This window comes from Protomyctophum parallelum (genome assembly GCF_964188405.1).
Source record: "Protomyctophum parallelum genome assembly, chromosome: 23".
NCBI classification, from domain to species: Eukaryota; Metazoa; Chordata; class Actinopteri; order Myctophiformes; family Myctophidae; genus Protomyctophum; species Protomyctophum parallelum.
Genome location: NC_139715.1, coordinates 15,932,332 through 15,949,924, shown reverse-complemented (window position 1 = coordinate 15,949,924; position 17,593 = coordinate 15,932,332). Strand labels below are relative to the sequence as shown.

Here is a 17,593-nt window from a genome sequence, read left to right as displayed (position 1 = left end):
CAACTTGTAAGAAATCAACCGAGCAGCCGTGCTGTCACAAGTCCTTTGGAAACGTTATTTTTGTCATCATTTTAAGTCAATTCAAGTTCATTTGTATAGTCTTTATCACAGTTACAAAGGCTAAAATTGAGCAAAGGAACCAAAAATCAACACCCAATGTCCTTAGTCGGGCAAGGAAAGTATTCAAATTTATGATGATTTTAATTTGATTGATTCAGAATCACCTTTCAATCCTTTTACAGTATCTGTAAAAATAAAGTGAGGAAGAAATTGTAAAAAAGCTTGTCAAGACTAAAGGCTCATACATACTCCAGTTTGTGGAGATAGGCTATCACCGTTTTATGTGATAGCTTATCTCATAAAACGGTGATAAGAGTTGAGGCCATCATACTCGCGGTGATGTCCTTAAGGATTGACCCGCCTCCCTGTGGTTTACCCAACTTCTAGACCAATCAGTGAACGGGGTGATAGCTGATCATCACCGCGACTGACGTAATGGTGTAGTTTTCCAACCCTTTAAAAACTACACAGCGGTGATAGCCTATCTCCACAAACTGGAGTATGTATGAGCCTTAAGAGTAGGATTTGATCCCACACCTCAGACGGGATATCAGATGTCCCGGATTATTGATTGCAGTAGCATGACTGAAGTAAAAAGAGACACAAGTAGCATGTGCTTAAATTCATATTTAGAAAATGTTTCAGATGTCAAACATTTCTGAGATGATAGAATGATGATGGATGATAATGATAAAGGGGAACCTTCTGAAAGCTTCACAGGCAAAGATAATAAACTTCAAAATAAAAAATAAACGGTCAAAATGACCTCTCAGACATGCTATAGTGTTAGACCACTTGGCCATCCTGACAGTGTTCATGCTTTAGCCACTGTGTCCTTATTCAAAGCATAGAGTTCCAAAATATCAAGACCTGAGGCTGCATCGGTGTCGCCCTATAGATTTGAACTACTTAAATTAACATTATTTTAAACTTTAGCTGTTGAAAAATAGCAGATCTACAAGCTCATCGCGGCACTCTGTGGGGCATCCCTGGAACAACATGTTTTGAGATGGGTGTCCGTGGCCAATTACATATTAATTGGGGGTCCTTGACATGAAATATTGAGCACCACTGATATAGAAACATACAGTAGGTTGTTCAGAAAACTGTCATGATTTGGAAGACATTCTGTAGAATCTGGTCTCAGGTCTAAATGGGTTAAGATGGATTACTAGTGAAATATTTGTGCATCAGGTGTATCAGAGGTGACACTTTCTCGTCTACACCCCACATGGCCAACTGTATGGGGGGGACGGACATAATGACTAAACATAATGATACTCATTAAAATGACATGTCAGGATTGACGAGCCAAGGCGCCAGACTCAAGGTTACTTTTCTTCCAGTATAATGGGATTTCTCCCAGTGGAGTTGTGGGTTTGAATCACTCCTGACAAGCTCTTGTCAACAACAACAAAAATAAATCAATCAAATATTATTATTTTCAATGGGAGTCGAAAGTGACGAAACAGCCTTGCTTGATGGCTCTGTTGAGTCTGTTCTGCCCTCCTACACCCATGCATGCTGGTGCTTATCAGTGTGACGTTGTCTGATAACGCGTCTCTAGGAACGGTATAACAGCAAGACACCTGATTGTAGAATGTGCATAATAAACAGATGGTCTTGCAGTGGTGACTTGGGAGGCGGGGAGGTTGTTTAGACCTGGGTATGGGGATTTTTCACTGCATGGGCCTGATAATCTAATCATCATCTCTGATTTTGTGAAACACTAGACACTAGTATGACTAGGCCATGGCCGGAAGGTTCTAACCCAGATGGTGGGGCTACTGTAGGCCATGGCCGGGAGGTTCTAACCCAGATGGTGGGGCTACTGTAGGCCATGGCCGGGAGGTTCTAACCCAGATGAACCCAGATCTACAAGCTCTTAGCACGCCACTCTGTGGCGCGCTATGAGCTTGTAGATCTGCTATTTTTCAATAGCTAAATTATAACATAATGTTTAAAACACCAAAAGGGGTTCCCGCCCAAAATGGGTTAATAGCACAGGCAGACTCTTCACATACTAGAGCATGTCCGAAATAAATGTAAATGCCTGAAATGTAAATATGAAATAAATGCTTAAACATGTAGCTATAGGTGTAATACTAGAGTCCACAGAAGTGAACCTTTCAAACCTGTTTTCTCATCTCACTGTTTTCTGCAAGACATTATTACTCTCCAAGACTAATGGGTCAAACTGAACAAACAATATGTCATAAGGAGAAGAGACTGGAGCAGCACGGACATTTAGAGCCTTTTATATACTATATTGTGTATATACTTTAGGTTCTAAAGTATATAAAAGGCTCTAAATGTCCGTGCTGCTCCAGTCTCTTCTCCTTATGCAACTCATGCCCTTGTACCTGTGAAGCACCGGATCAGTCGTTTCAGGCTTGAGGCACGTTGGTAGACTCACTTTGTTCCTAAACAATTATGTCAATTTGAAGCTATGATTCCCTGTTTTCATGACATGACAAAATAATAATTAAATGGCTGTCTCCCATTCACGGTGGTTCACATTATGCAGAGGCTGGGTTTGGCAGGACCGGCGCAGATACTGTACATCTCCACACACACACACACACACACACACACACGACTGCTGTACCTGTGATATATGCAGGCCTGAAATAGTGTTCAGACAGTGATGATGTTGCCATAGAAACACAGCTGAAATGTTATCAAGGAGACCATTAGCTGGAGCTCTTGAATAGGACAAAGAGGCCGCCTCGTCTTTGCCTCTGACAAAAGACCCTTTCACTATAAGACCTTTAAGCACTGCTTTCCCCTCTCGTACCTGCAGTATTTGCCTCCTGATGGAGGCTCTTCGCCACTCTGAGCTACGGTGTACAATGTCCATGTTTTGGATGATAAAGGGGACAAGACCTCCACCGTAGATGCAGGGAGGGGGTGGGGGAGGCAGCGAGGAGTGGTGCTCCTTGAAATAAGTGGTGGAGTGCCATGCATAGTGGAAGTAAAGGACAAGAGACTTGTAGGGAAGCACAGATCTACAGCCAAATCTGAAATGTTCCTTTTAAGTCCCTCCCCCAGACATGTTTTAGTGTAGGTATATGTGCAAATACTCTGCTTTGATTAACATGTTTTTCCCACTTTTAAGTCTGAAAAGGGGGATGAGGTCTACTCTTTCTCCCTCATTGAGAGCAAATATTACAGGCCTCATGACCCCCCCCCCCCCCCCCCCCCCCCCCCCCCCCACACACACACACACACACACACACACACACACACACACTGCTCAAGGCAAAGTGGATTCAGGTTTCAGCAAGTGGCCAATTACCATATTGGACCATGATTGGTTTGCGTGATTGGTGTCATCATCACTCAGACAGATTTGAGGAAGTACGGTACAGAGAAGCTCATCAGCTCGCTTGAATGAAAGTGAAAAGGATGCTATGTTGCCATGTTCTGCACATGAAGCAGTCTGTATATAGTCAGTCATGTCCCCAAGCCAGAGTTTACACCCATAATATATATAACTAGAAAAAGTGCCCTTCTGGGCACAGGTCTCCACCAGGAGGATAGGAATATTTAGGAGTAATATAAACATGTTTTGTTTGTTTGTTCCAATCTTTGCCAATCAGGATGGAATATGGGAAATGGTGCAGATCCGTGTTGATGGCACGCATGCACAATCCACCTGTTGGTGGCGCTATAACAGGGCAATGTGAAATGGGTGGGCTATATTCCTCAGCCTAGTAGGAAAGTGCGTGAAAGATTTCACGTGAAATTGCACGCTGCGTTCATGATTTGAGGTTTTTTGTTCAAAACAGGCCAATCCTGCAAATTTGAAAGCCAATGTTAGCCAATTAGGATGGAATATGAAATATCAGACACATCCGTCTTGAGCACATGACTATGGAGATACTGTGTAACGATTTGCGGGATTTTTGGACAAAATCTGTAGGTGTACTGTGCAAAAACTTGTTTTGCACAAAGCGGCCTCCTGGTGGCGCTATAACAGGCCGTTCTGGAAATTTTGGGGCAGAGGTTCATCGTTGGCATCCAGGGAGTGTGTGTGCAAAATGTGGCATCGACCGGGTTAACGGTGGCCGAGATTAGCTTCTAACGGACGGACGGACGGACACACGGACGGACGGACGGAGTGCAAAACATACTCTCTCCCCATGCCTTCGGCCTGGTGGAGACAATTACACCCAATATATAACGTTGTGTGCCGTGTGTGTCGCACAGGAAACATAGGCAATCTATACTGCCCACAACGTGGACTTGTAGATTGCGTAGCCTCCATCTCGCTCTTATGTTGAAGCATGGACCCATTAGTCACTAAGTGTGCATGCATGTGTCTGTCTGCATCAGTCATAATACAGTACAGTATGTATGCAGGTCATTGATGTGTTTCTATGTGGTGCCACGAGGAGCAGTGACAAATTGTTCCATTATGAATGTCTTTTCAGATCATCGCCCCGCAGGGGAGGTCAAATTGGTGAAATGTCTTTTTTTGTTTTGTTTTTTTACCCCCTGCCATGGCCCTCAAATGTATCATGGGATTGGTGACTATAGTGTGGGGGGGTTGCATGCAGGACGGCTTGTGGGAGAAACCGAAGATAACAGACAGAGCAAACTGTTTGTCAACTGGCTGTGTCTGCTTGAGCTGGTTTCATAGCAGTGTTGGAAATAATTCCTCTGGATTTTCTGTTTAGTGTTTAGAGGAAACCATGAAAGGCACCAAATTGTTCACGAGGAGCATGATGCTATCGTTTCACTATCTTGCTCAAGGACACTTCGGCGCTATATTCCAGGAGCGGGGATTGCACCAGTTACCTGCTGTACCTGTGTGTGTGTGTGTGTGTACGGATTGCACCAGTTACCTGCAGTACCTGTGTAGTGTGTGCTTGTACGCGTGTGTGCACGTGTGAATCCACTCCAGCATCTTCACACTTAAAGTAACAATTGTGCGTTTTGCTGCATTGGCTACCGCAAACCACACTGAACATTGGAAGAGTCCCATCTGTTTGACCTCACCTCTCCACGGGGGAGCTAGTGGACCAATCAGCAGCCTGTCCAATGTGCATGTCAAACAGCTCCAATTATTGTGGTGTAAGGAGGGAATGTGCTTCCCTCTTAAAAAAAACCTGCGCCGCCTGAGGGCCACAACGCTCACACATGGACTCCACATGGACTAGCACAAACGGATGTTTTGGTCCTCTGTGTGTGGGGGGGATGGAATCTAGCATTGAAGATTTTGCCTTTATCTTCCTAGTTAGTACCACTCATTTAGCTTGTGACTGTAACTGACAACCCAAAAGTGTACCCAACACCTTGACGTAGACCTACTACGCTACCTTTAAACACATCTTAAATCAGATTTTTGTATACTATTTAAATTGTGTTTGCAGTCCCAAAGTGACTGCAAGAAAATGCTGCCATTTGTCTCAGAAAAGCTTTATACGCTGTAACGATGCAATGTGACATAGCTCTGTTTACAAAATGCTGTACCCCCTCCATATACGTTCCCCATTTCAACTGTTTTTATTGTATTTTGACACTTGCACACTTGGCAATGTAAACGTATGTTTTCTCATGCCAATAAAGCTCCTTTGAATTGAATTGAATTGAATTGAATTTGATGTTGAGTTACAGTAAGTGGGGCTCAGAGCTGGGAAATTTGGAATAAACTGTAATTGTAAAAAATAATCTAACACTGTGATTCCCTTGTTTTTGTGTTCAAGCACCACTGTTTTTTCTTAAGGTTGCCTGAGCCCGCAGGAATGAAATTGGATGGTACTCCTAGCTGTACGACAATGCTTAAAATAGCTCTAGACTAGAGGCTGATGATCGGAGGTGAAGGTGATGAATGGCAACATTTGAGACAGACAGTATAAGTGAGGCAGAATTGAGATCATCAGTCTTAAACCTCATGGGACACAAGATTGATATGTGAGTGTTTGGCTCCATTAGCTCAAGAAACATACTGAAAGCACCGTGTGAGGGCCGGAAGGACGCATGAAAGATGGCTTCACATACTCGGCATGTGTGTACATGTGTGTGTCTGTGTGTGCGTGTGCGTGTGCATGTGCATGTGCGTGTGTGTGTGTGTGTGTGTGTGTGTGTGTGTGTGCGCCCTCAGATTATTATTTTTAAACATGTCTGCTTTACAATGTTGGTTATATACAGTATGCTGGTATATCTGAACGAACATACCGTCCCTCTGCCACCCATGTGCAGAGTGCAACTCTTTGTCTGAGTGTGCGTGCGTGCGTGTAGTAGTGTGTGGTATGTGCACTATGTATATAAGTGCACATGTGCATGCTGGCAGCATCTTAAATGAATCTCTTGATGACGAATGGCAGTGGTTTATCGTGACGTGCTCATACTGAGAGGAACAGATCATACAGGTAGGTAGATCGTACAGACGTTTATCCACTACTACAGTGGTTCCCAAACTTTTCATGTCAAGGACCCCCAAATTGACACTCATTAGCAAGGGGACCCCCCATTACACAAGATATGCAGGGACCGCCCCATATAAGATCATATTTTTACAGCTCTACCAGTGATTTTCAACCATTTTCATTTTAAGGACCCCCCGGTTTGACCTGAATTAGGCTGTCATTTCTAACTCTGGGACCCCAATGTGTATTGTAAAAGCAAAGTTCATTTAACTCAGAGTGTGCAAATGGAACGGATGGATTGGTTTCTATCATTTAGCTGGGAACCTCCTGGAACTCCCTCAAGGAACCCTAGGGGTCCCTTACAGTAGGCTACATGTGTACTCTCTCAGATTTCGCTGAAAAAGAAAAGAAAACTAAGACAAAATGTATTGACAATTTCGTCAACAAATAAAAACTAGACTAAAATTAGGAAGGGACTATAATGTACAAGAGATCCAGTATAAGTCATTTTACACTTGGTTGCATGCTGAAAATAGCAATGCAAGCTCAATACAAGTTCACAACGTGTCGTGCTGCGACGCGTTGTGAGCTTGTAGATCTGCTATTTTGTGTAAAATCAGTCATTATGACGGCATCAAGGCCCGCCAAAAATACATTTTAGTCGACTAAATCAACTGTAGATTTAGTCTACTAAAATCTTATGATATCTAGTCGACTAAAACTAGACTAACACTAAAACATTCTGGCTGACTATATCAAATGTGGCTAAAACTAAATTGAAGCTATTCAAGAGACTACGACAAAAACTAAATTAGAAATTTGCTGCCAAAACACTGATAATACATCATGTAATTTCTGAATTAAATTACAAATGTCACCCATGTTCAGTGGATTACAACACATGCTGGACCCATGTGGGTTCAACACAGTTGAGGCCTTGAATCCGGCTTGGGGAGGGTCCCAAGCCTCAACTGTGTTGAACTCACTTCTGTCACTTCTTTCCGACTCCCCTACCACCCCTGGTGTGTTCAATCTGTCCTTCGCACCCTATAGTTCACTAATAAATAATAATCCTCTGAAGTAATCAGAAAAAAGTCAAAGGACGCCACCTTTGATCGTCCCTCCGGCCCGCGGGCCACTAGAACTTTGCAGCCTCATGGTGAACAGCGAGAGAGAGAGGGAGCACATTGGTTTGATTAGCACGACGCTTCAGTCTTTCTTTTTTTTTACAAAGTCCCCTGGAAATGTCAGCGCAATCATCAAAAGGAGCGGTCGGCTTCATAAAGTGCTGATCAAAGGCATTCTCGACATAGCGCGCCTCCTATATTTCTATAGCTCGCGGGCAAAATGTCTGCATCTGCGAAGCATTATTGGTTTTATGGGGGTCCTCATAAGCGGAGACAGAAAAGAGCTCAGAGGAGGAGAGACGAGCGACAATTTTCTCCCTCTCTTGTGCCTCCAGCTCACCAAACCTCTGCTGTGTTTGTAATAATAATATATGTAACCTTGTATTACAAGGGGATCATCTTCATCTGGTAGTAAGCTGTAATGTCAGAGTACCATGGGCTCCTATCCCTGCACCATACAGTCATGGATACACTACTGAAACACAATGTAGAGACATTTTTTGTCCACACAAATACTCGGCAATCTTGTATTCGATCCTTGCACCCATCCCCCACCCGCCGATCCACCTATGAGGCTACAGAGACCTCTGGCCACTCCAGCACATCAAAGACCGTTTGGAATGAACCTCCCTCCCCCAACGCCCCCCGCGGAGCCGCGGACCCACCTTCATCACATACGGACGGCACAGGCTCACACACACACACACACGCATGCACGCACGCATGCACACACACACACACACACACACACACACACACACAAATGCATGTATGCAAACAGACAACTGTCACACAGACACGCATAATTAAAAAAAATAAGTACTTATAATGTGCATCCCCTTGTATGCAAGCAGGCATGCACATGCAGGCATTTATGTGTTCATCCAGACACACACACACACACACGCACGCATGGATGCATGCATGCACACACACAAGTGTGTACATAATATATGCATGCACAAATATGCATTCACAGTGACAGGCACGTACACAGTGCACACACGCACACATTCCTAATGCCATACAAAATGCATATGGATTGCAGTGTGCTACAGAGGCACATGGGCATGCTGTATAGTGTATACTGTATGCACACAACGTACAATCAGCATGTGTGCAACTGTGCATCATTGTACACTTCCCTTTTCTTCTTCCCCTTCCAACCTCTCTCCATTATTATGGGCTGGGTTAGAGATCTTTGGTTCTAGAACAGTGGTTCCCAAACTTTATGCCAAGGACCCCCAAATTGACACTAATTATCCCGCGGACCCCCATAAGAGAAGATCTTTACGGCTCTAGCCGTGATTCTCAACCCGTTCAATTTCAAGGACCCCCAGTTTGACATGCATTAGACTATGGACCCCCCATTTCATGGTATTTCTATCTCTGGGATCCTCAATGTATATTGTAAAATCAATGTTAATTTAACTCTGATTCTCAGAGTTAAAGACCCATAATGGTCCATTTGGTTCCAAACTATCATTTAGCCTGGGACCCCCTGGAACTCCCTCAAGGACCCCTGGGGGTCCCCAGACCCCACTTTGGGAACCACTGTTCTAGACCTCCATTAGTGTTGTGTGCTGGGTTATATAACCTGGTTCTAGCCTAGGTTTAGGGTTGGTCCATCTGAAAACGATGGACCCGGGAGGACCCGACGACCAGCCTTTTTTAAATTAAACTCTTTAACCTTCGGTTTGTGTTGCAAATACGAAGTAATTGCGCTCCAAAGTACATATAGTCTGTTCTCACATATTTAACGAGACACATTTAACGTTTGCAGTCAATTGAAATGCAGTGAATCCCTGTTCAGTAATGCCAGTGATCTGCAGTATTTAAACTAAGCACTAGTACTTGTAAGGAGACACGTTCATTAAACTTAAACTTAAATGCCACGCGGGTCATCTTTCTGGAGTACTGTATTAGTGATAATATGCTGGTGTTGATAGGATCATTGCTCTGAATTCCCCACGTCTTGAATGATGTGATCTGAGGAGTGCTGTAATAGAGCCTGACATTAACAGGGAGACTTAGGAGTTCTTAATGTCATCACTGGAATAGAGAGTCTGAATGACACCAGAGGCTGTTAGTTTTCCTCCACAAGGCTGTTTCCTGCCTGTCAGCATCATCTCCACCTCACACATCACACACACCACACCACACCGCACACACACACGCACACACAAACACACACACACTGCGTGTGTGGCGTCTGTGCGCACACACGAAAATAGACCCACAAAACGGAGGCATGATGACATGTGCACACGCCAGTAGACAGTCATGTGAGTCACAGTCATTGTTATGTGAGGTTGACGTATCACCAGTGGTGGGAAAAAGTACTGAAATGTTTTACTTAAGTAAAAGTATCAATACTGAAATGTACAGTATAAAGTCCGGAATTCAAAAGGTAAATTTCGAGTAAAAGTACAAAAGCACTGGCATCAAAATGTACATATTGCAGAATGTCCCATTTCACAAGTTCAAAATGTGTACAAAATATTTTGAAAATCTGAACTAAAATCTGAACTAATCTATACGCTCACGATGCGTCGCATAGCGATGCATTGTGAGCGTGTAGATCTGCTATTTTCAAATGGCCAAAATGTATATAATGGTTGACGACTTGACGTGGGTAATGTATGTTTTTTGTTTTTGTAATAATCCAAATCTACAAAGTAACTATAGTAACTAAAGCTGTCAAATAAATGTAGTGGAGTAAAAGTACAATATTTGGATCTGAGATGTAGAAGTGGAGTAGAAGTAAACGTATTTGAAATTGGAAATACTCAGTACAAGTACAAGTACAAATACCTCAAAATTGTACTTAAATACAGTACTTGAGTAAATGTACTTAGTTACTTTACACCACTGTTGTTGACTATGACTAAAGACTAAGACTAAACTAAGCTAAAACTAAATGGTGTGTTATTCCAAAGACTAAAGCAAAATATTGAGAAAAGATTAACACTGCCGTTGTGATGTGAGGTTGACAGTTGACACCTCCTCAGCCTGCTTTAGACTGTGGTGGGTCTGTACTCCATACAGCCGTTAAGTCCCACATCCGCTCACGGTGGCCAGACGCTTCCTATACTGCAAGATCAGAGGGAATATACACACACACATACACACACACACACACACACACGCTAGTGCGAATTTCGCATTCCACTGTTGCTCAGGAGATGCAATCGGAATCAGATCACCCGGGAGTTCAAAGGCGTGCCTTCAGACGAGAAGATGTGTGTTCTTCCGACAAGCTGCAGATCCAGGACCAACATTTTTTGCTGCTTTACGTCGTCCTGTTACTCTGTGATCTACTGAAATGTAGGGATGCACCGATCCGGCTTTTTGGCATTCGATACCGATTTCGATACATGGGGGTCCAGTATCTGCCGATACAGAGTACCGATCCGATACCCCCCACAAAGAAACGTAATAACCTATTAAGCTGTATGGCTCACTGTGTGGAGTCTGGAATCATTCTTTTGTGTAAGGCAACATCAAGGCTTGACTTAAACATTACTTTCCCAACTTTGTAAAACAAAATGTAACAAACACAGATATAAATGCACTGATTTATTTATTAAATAACTGTGCAACAATTAGACCAGGTTAATGTGTGAGCAGGCTAGCCTGGCTGCATTCCACATGTTATACTGTCAATACTACACTGCTGTGTCACAGAGGAGGTAGAGTTGTTTTCATACTGTAATTACACATAATTATCGGATCGGATCGGATAATGGATTTGCCACCGATACCCAATCTAGAATTTTTGCCTGGATCGGCGCCGATCTCCGATACGAGTATCGGATCGGTGCATCCCTACTGAAATGCAGGGTTACCCTAAAACACATTTTAACCTCACCAACCCATCGTGTTCCTATATTCTGAACATTTGGCAAAAAGATAGCCAATCTACCAGCTCACAACGCATCGAGTTGTGTCACGTTATGAACTTGTAGATCAGCTCTTTTGGGCAAAGCGGTGGTGGGTAAAAAAGGAAGGTACCAAGTACAGTCCCTTGGGGGATCCAAGTCAGCAAACAAATTATATAGCGTTTAAGTTAAGTGGAGCGGCGGTGGCTCAGGGCGGGTAGAGTGGCTGGATGGTATACCGTAAGGTTGCTAGCTCGAAACCGGGCTCCCCCAGAGATACTGTCAAAGTGTCCTTTAGCAAGACACTGAACCCTTAATTGATGTGCTGGTTGGTGCCTTGCATGGTTTCCGCCGCCATCGGTGTGTGAATGGGTGAATGTCATGCACAATCTATGTAAAGTGCCTTGGATAAAGGCTCTATATACCGGTAAATGCACCATTTACCATTTAAGTTGTTAAAAGCATGCTCCTTTTGAGTGTAGCGGTGGTAACGTGGCTCCAATCAGAATATTTGTCCTACTACTGTATGCCTCCCTATAATATATGTCATCTCCCACTGAGCTTTCCCACTGTCAATTAAAGGACCACTTCATCACTTTTCAACCTACCTTCATATAATTGGTCCTCACTAATGTTCATGATAAAATGCCACAATCTTTTTCTACTCGGTCTGTGTCTCATGGGAGGGCTGTGGGCAGCTCAGAAACCCGTCCACCAGTGACATCATCGATGGGGAATCCAAGCTAATAGAAACTGCAGGCTTTCTGTTCCTGAAAAGTTGCAATGCGATAATGGAAGCCATCGTTCTCACGAAAAATCGAAATATATATATTTTTTTTTATCTTGTTTAAAAAAATAATCTGCCTAACGATGATGTCACTGGTGGACGGGTTTCTGAACTGCCGACAGCCCTCCTATATGAGACACAGACTGAGTAGAAAGAAATTGTGGTATTTTTATTTTATCATGAACATTAAGCTTAATTTTTTTCCTGTGTTATCTGAGATAACGACGGACACTTCATTGTGGACACTGATTCTTTTTTTGTGTCAACAGTTTCATTCTCGTAGCTTGACTGACAGATATGATAATTGTGGATTGTGTTGAAGAGATGCTAATGAAGACATAATTTCATCCAACATTAACATAATTTCATCCATCATTAACCCGCCCAGAACCCAAAACACACAAATGCACACGCACGCATGCACATGCATGCACACTTCCCTTCTCATAAATGCACGCAAACTGAACAATATGTCAATGTGTCATAATTCATTAACTGTTTAATTTGTTACAGTATTGTCTTTATGTGTGTGTGTGTGTGTGTGTGTGTGTGTGTGTGTGTGTGTGTGTGTGTGTGTGTGTGTGTGTGTGTGTGTGTGTGTGTGTGTGTGTGTGTGTGAGACTTTCTGCTGAATAAATATATAATTTTTCTACAAGATACTGTTCATATAATCAGTGCTTATCCAGGTTAATCACTGACTTATAATGGAAGCTGCATTAGAAAGGAAATTAATTCACCATTGTTTACTTTTAGACATAATAAGAACAATTTCTTTATCATCTTTGGGCGATCATTTCTCAATGAATGAGCTTTATCAAATCTTCCCTAATCTTCCAAGTCTATCCAACACACTACACAGGGGTGGTGGTCACGTGTTTTCTGTAGTGGTGAATGTCAGTGCTTCCCTGATTCAATGAACACGGACAGAAATAACCTGGGGGAGGTCTATCTCAGACCCACTGACCTACAGTACACACTAGTCATGAAGACATTTAGCCTGCGTAGTAAGCCAGACTCATCACACTGTCCGCGCAAAGGCAATTATTTTTGCCACTGGCAGATTCGCGTCTGGCCACTGCGAGGCTGTAATGTCCTCAAGGACATCTACCGCCGTGGTTGCCAAACTTTTTCATGTCAAGGACTTCCAAATTGACACTAATAATTAGCCCTGCGGACCCCCATTTCAAAAGATATGCCAGGGACCCCCATAAGAGAAGATTTGTACGGCTCTCGTTTAATTTCAAGGGCCCCCAGTTTTTTTCTGTCTTTTTATTTCTATCTCTGGAACCCCCAATTTATATTGTAAAATTCCATTTGTACACTCTCAGAGTTACAGACCCATAAGGGTCCATTTGGTTCCTAACTATCATTTAGCTGGGGACCCCCTGGACCCCTGGGGGCCCCCGGACCGCACTTTGGGAACCACTGATCTACAGGACTGTATCCTGTAAATTAATAAACCTTTTTATTGGTTCTGCAAATATACTTGCCAGATTTATAATTATTGTCTTGATTGTGTAACACTGTACTTAGGCCTAATTGATACTTTGTTGTACAGCTGTGTTGCTTTGCCGAAAATGTGTTTATTTTTGTGGTTGTACAACAAAACGTGGTTGTACAACAAAATATCAATTAGGCTTTACTGGACAGGCCAAACCATTATGGGAATAATATAGTTTTATTGTCACAATGCACACACTGTGAAAACATCACTGCCGGCAAAGTACACAATGGATCTACTGTATAAGGAAAGAAAAGCTTCACAACATTCTCCTCTAAGAATTCTAAATGTAATGTCATATTAGGCCTACATCAGCTTCTCCCAACCCATCGGCTTCTTGGATTGACCAAGCTTTGTGTGATGTTTCTGTCACTGTGCCGATATAAATGGTGCGCACACACTCTATAACTCAGTATTTTAACATTATGTTAATTTGTACTGATATGTGATGATGCTTTTCAATGAATCTGAAGGGTGAATCTCAAATAGTGCGATGGACAGTGCATCTGCAAGGGGGACCAAAGAGAGCCTATCATGCTGCTGTAGCAGTCTGCCACAAGGTTTATTCCTTTGGAGGGTACTGGGAGAGCAGGGTTCAGATCGGTGTGCACGTCTTTAACACAGTGTCTTTGAAGTGGATGAAGTTGCCCCTGGTGACCCCCGGAAGACGAGAAAGTCCTCTTGAGGTTCCCTCCAGGCGCTGGGGCCACACAGCCGTGCTTATTGCAGATTTCATATGCATCTGGGGGGGTGTTAGTGACATAAGGGAATGCTACAATGTGCTTTACACATTTGATGTCGACACCCACAGGTGGTTCAAGCCCATGGTTTCTGGGACTGTTCCTGAGGCGAGACGGAACCACTCCGCCTGTGTCTTGGGGAAGGTCATGTATATCTTTGGAGGATGGAATGGAACGACGGCTACATACAGCTCCAATGACATCTACAAGTTGGACACCACTACAATGGTCTGGGTTTTAATTAACACACATGGCACACGGCCACATCCTTCATTATATCACTCCGCCACCATCATCGGGACAAAGATGTTCATATTTGGGGGCCAGGGGGAGGAGCTTGAGGACCTGGATGAGGCCAAGGACCAGGATGACGGTGAGGACGAGAACTACTACAACATCCTCAGAGTGTTTGACACAGAGACCAACTGCTGGCTGAGCACGCCTTCTGCACAGCTTCTTCCAGAAAAACGCTGCCGACAGTCGGCCTTTGCCTACAATGGAGAACTGTACATATTTGGTGGTGACAACTACAACAGGACCTTCAACGATCTTTGGAAATTCAATGCAGAGACCTTTTCCTGGAAGGAGGTTAAACCCAAGGGGAAAGGCCCGTGTCCAATGATTAGCATGGACTGTTGCATGGTGGGAGATCGCATCCTCGTCTTTGGAGGATACAGAGTAGATGATTTAGAAGATCTTGAAGATGAAGAATCTTCATGTGATGAAGTTGAATTCTCGTGTTGTTCATCTTCATCAGAAGAATGTTCATCTTTATCGGATGAGGAGCATTCATCTTCATCGGGAGAAGAATGTCCATCTTCATCGGATGGAGATTCCTCATCTGACGAAGGTGAATATGAAGAGGTGTCTGATGACCTGTACATCCTAGACTTCAATCCTAGTCTTAAAACGTTATGCAAGCTGGCAGTTATCCAATTCAGCCTGAAGCAGTCGGGACTCCCACATGACATAAAGTGGGAGCTGAGAGCCATGACTACCAACAAATCTGAATCTCAATCTGGAATGGTGCGCTGGACACACCATTTGGAAGGAGGACCAAAGCGAGCCTATCACGCTGTTGTGAGAGTGGGCCACACAGTGTACTCCTTTGGAGGGCTTCCTTATGGGCGGCCCGATCACAAGATTGATGTGCATGTCTTTGACACAGTGTCTTTGCACTGGATGAAGTTGCCCCTCGTGACTCCCGCAAGAGGGGAAAGTCCCCTTGATGTTCCCGACATGTGCTGGTATCACACAGCTGTGCTGATAGGTCACATAACCTACATCTGGGGTGGTGATACCGACATAAGGGTGTGCTGCAACGTGCTTTATGCATTTGATGTCAACACCCACCGATGGGTCAAGCCCAAGGTTTCTGGGACCGTTCCAGAGGCAAGGAGCAAACATTCAGCCTGTGTCTTGGGGAAGGTCATGTATATCTTTGGAGGATGGAACTGCCTGACAGCTACATACAGCTCCAATGACGTATATAAGTTGGACACCCTCACAATGGTCTGGTCTTTGATTATCTCGAGTGGCACTCCGGCACCTGCTACATTTTATCACTCTGCCACCATCATCGGGTCAAAGATGTTTGTATTTGGGGGCGAAGGGGATGAGGATGAGGACGAGGACCACTACCACAACATCAGAGTGTTTGATACACAGACCAACTGCTGGCTGAGCACGCCTCCTGCCCAGCTCCCTCCAGAACATCGCTGCCGTCATTCAGCCTTTGCTTACAATGGAGAGCTGTACATATTTGGTGGTGACAACTACAACTACAACTACAACTTCAATGATCTTTGGAAATTCAATCCAGAGAGCCTTTCCTGGACGGAGGTTGAGCCCAAGGGAAAAGGCCCGTCCCTAATGTTTAGTATGCGCAATATGCGCTGTTGCATGGTGGGAAATCGTGTGGTCCTTTTTGGAGGATGCAGAGTGGATGTTGAAGTTGCTGAAGACGAAGATGAAGTTTTGATCACCGATTGCCTGTACATCTTAGACTTAAGTCCCAGTCTGAAGATATTATGTAAGCTAGCGGTTATTCAGTATGGTCTGGAGCAGTCGAGACTTCCAAATGACATCAAGTTGGAACTAACAGCCATGACTACAGCAACAGAACAAAACAGCCCACGTAAAAAGTGAATGAATAGCGATCCCACAGAAAGAATATGACAATGAGTACCTCCTTAAGGTTAGTAACCCTAACTTAATGAGTTTCTTTAGCCTAGCAGCCACTGTTGATGTGCACGTATGCTTTAAAGAAAGCAGTGATACCTGCGAGGAACTACAGTATCATACAGGAGAACAGAAACTACCAAGTGAACTTTTTTTTTGCTGCTGTCATATTCGAGGCAATAGTAAAGAAAATGTATGACATAAGAATTGCCAGTTACTTTCTGTGTCCAATTACAATTCATTGGCATGGTCCTTCACCAGATAGCACACCCCATCCCACTGTACTGCCCCCTGACATGATACAGCAGACAGATTGTCATGACCACTTTAACTCCAAGAAGGTAGACAACATGACAATTTGATGAAAATAGCAAATCTAATCTAAATGTAAGAGTTTTGGTATAGATTTGGTGTAGAAATCACACCTGTGTGAAGTGAGGGGCGCTCTTATCATCATACATCATCATATTTTTCAGTCCTCACTTTTTATCCTCAATACGTACGTTGCTCATCCAATCAAATCATCGCTATGGGGTACACACAAACACAAAGCTGGACATAGGAACTCCTGGATATATTAAGGTTTCAGTGCTTACTTACTTTGAGGGGTTTTGGAGTTTTCATAGGAACACTTATTTGTAATGTTGCACACATTAACACAAGACCAACTCAACTCAAAGGGGAAATGGGAGATGGGAGTGTTCGCTGCAGCTATATCCCTCTGTGTCATGGGTTTTAAATGACAAATACGTGTGGAACATGCCACACTGACATGTAATTGCTTGTATGAGTGAGTGACTAAACCAATGCGGTACCTGTTATCAGTAGTTGGAGGCCTGTCTATGACTTCAGTCATCTGCGTTGTCTCCAACGGACGCATATCTCTGCCAGGCCGTGTAGCCTTCCTTCCTGACTTCCTTAATTGGCCTAGTGGCAGTATTT

General features: G+C 43.6%; 1 protein-coding gene across 1 annotated transcript; it reads left to right on the top strand.

Moving 5' to 3' along the window:
* Window positions 1-14,191: 14,191 nt before the first annotated feature.
* Window positions 14,192-16,618, top strand: LOC310853921 (uncharacterized protein; the record flags this gene model as incomplete). Its single annotated transcript, XM_083758395.1, has 1 exon — window positions 14,192-16,618. The coding sequence occupies one exon, from the start codon at window positions 14,192-14,194 to the stop codon at window positions 16,616-16,618; it is 2,427 nt and encodes an 808-aa protein (XP_083614521.1).
* Between the last annotated feature and the right edge of the window lie 975 nt (window positions 16,619-17,593).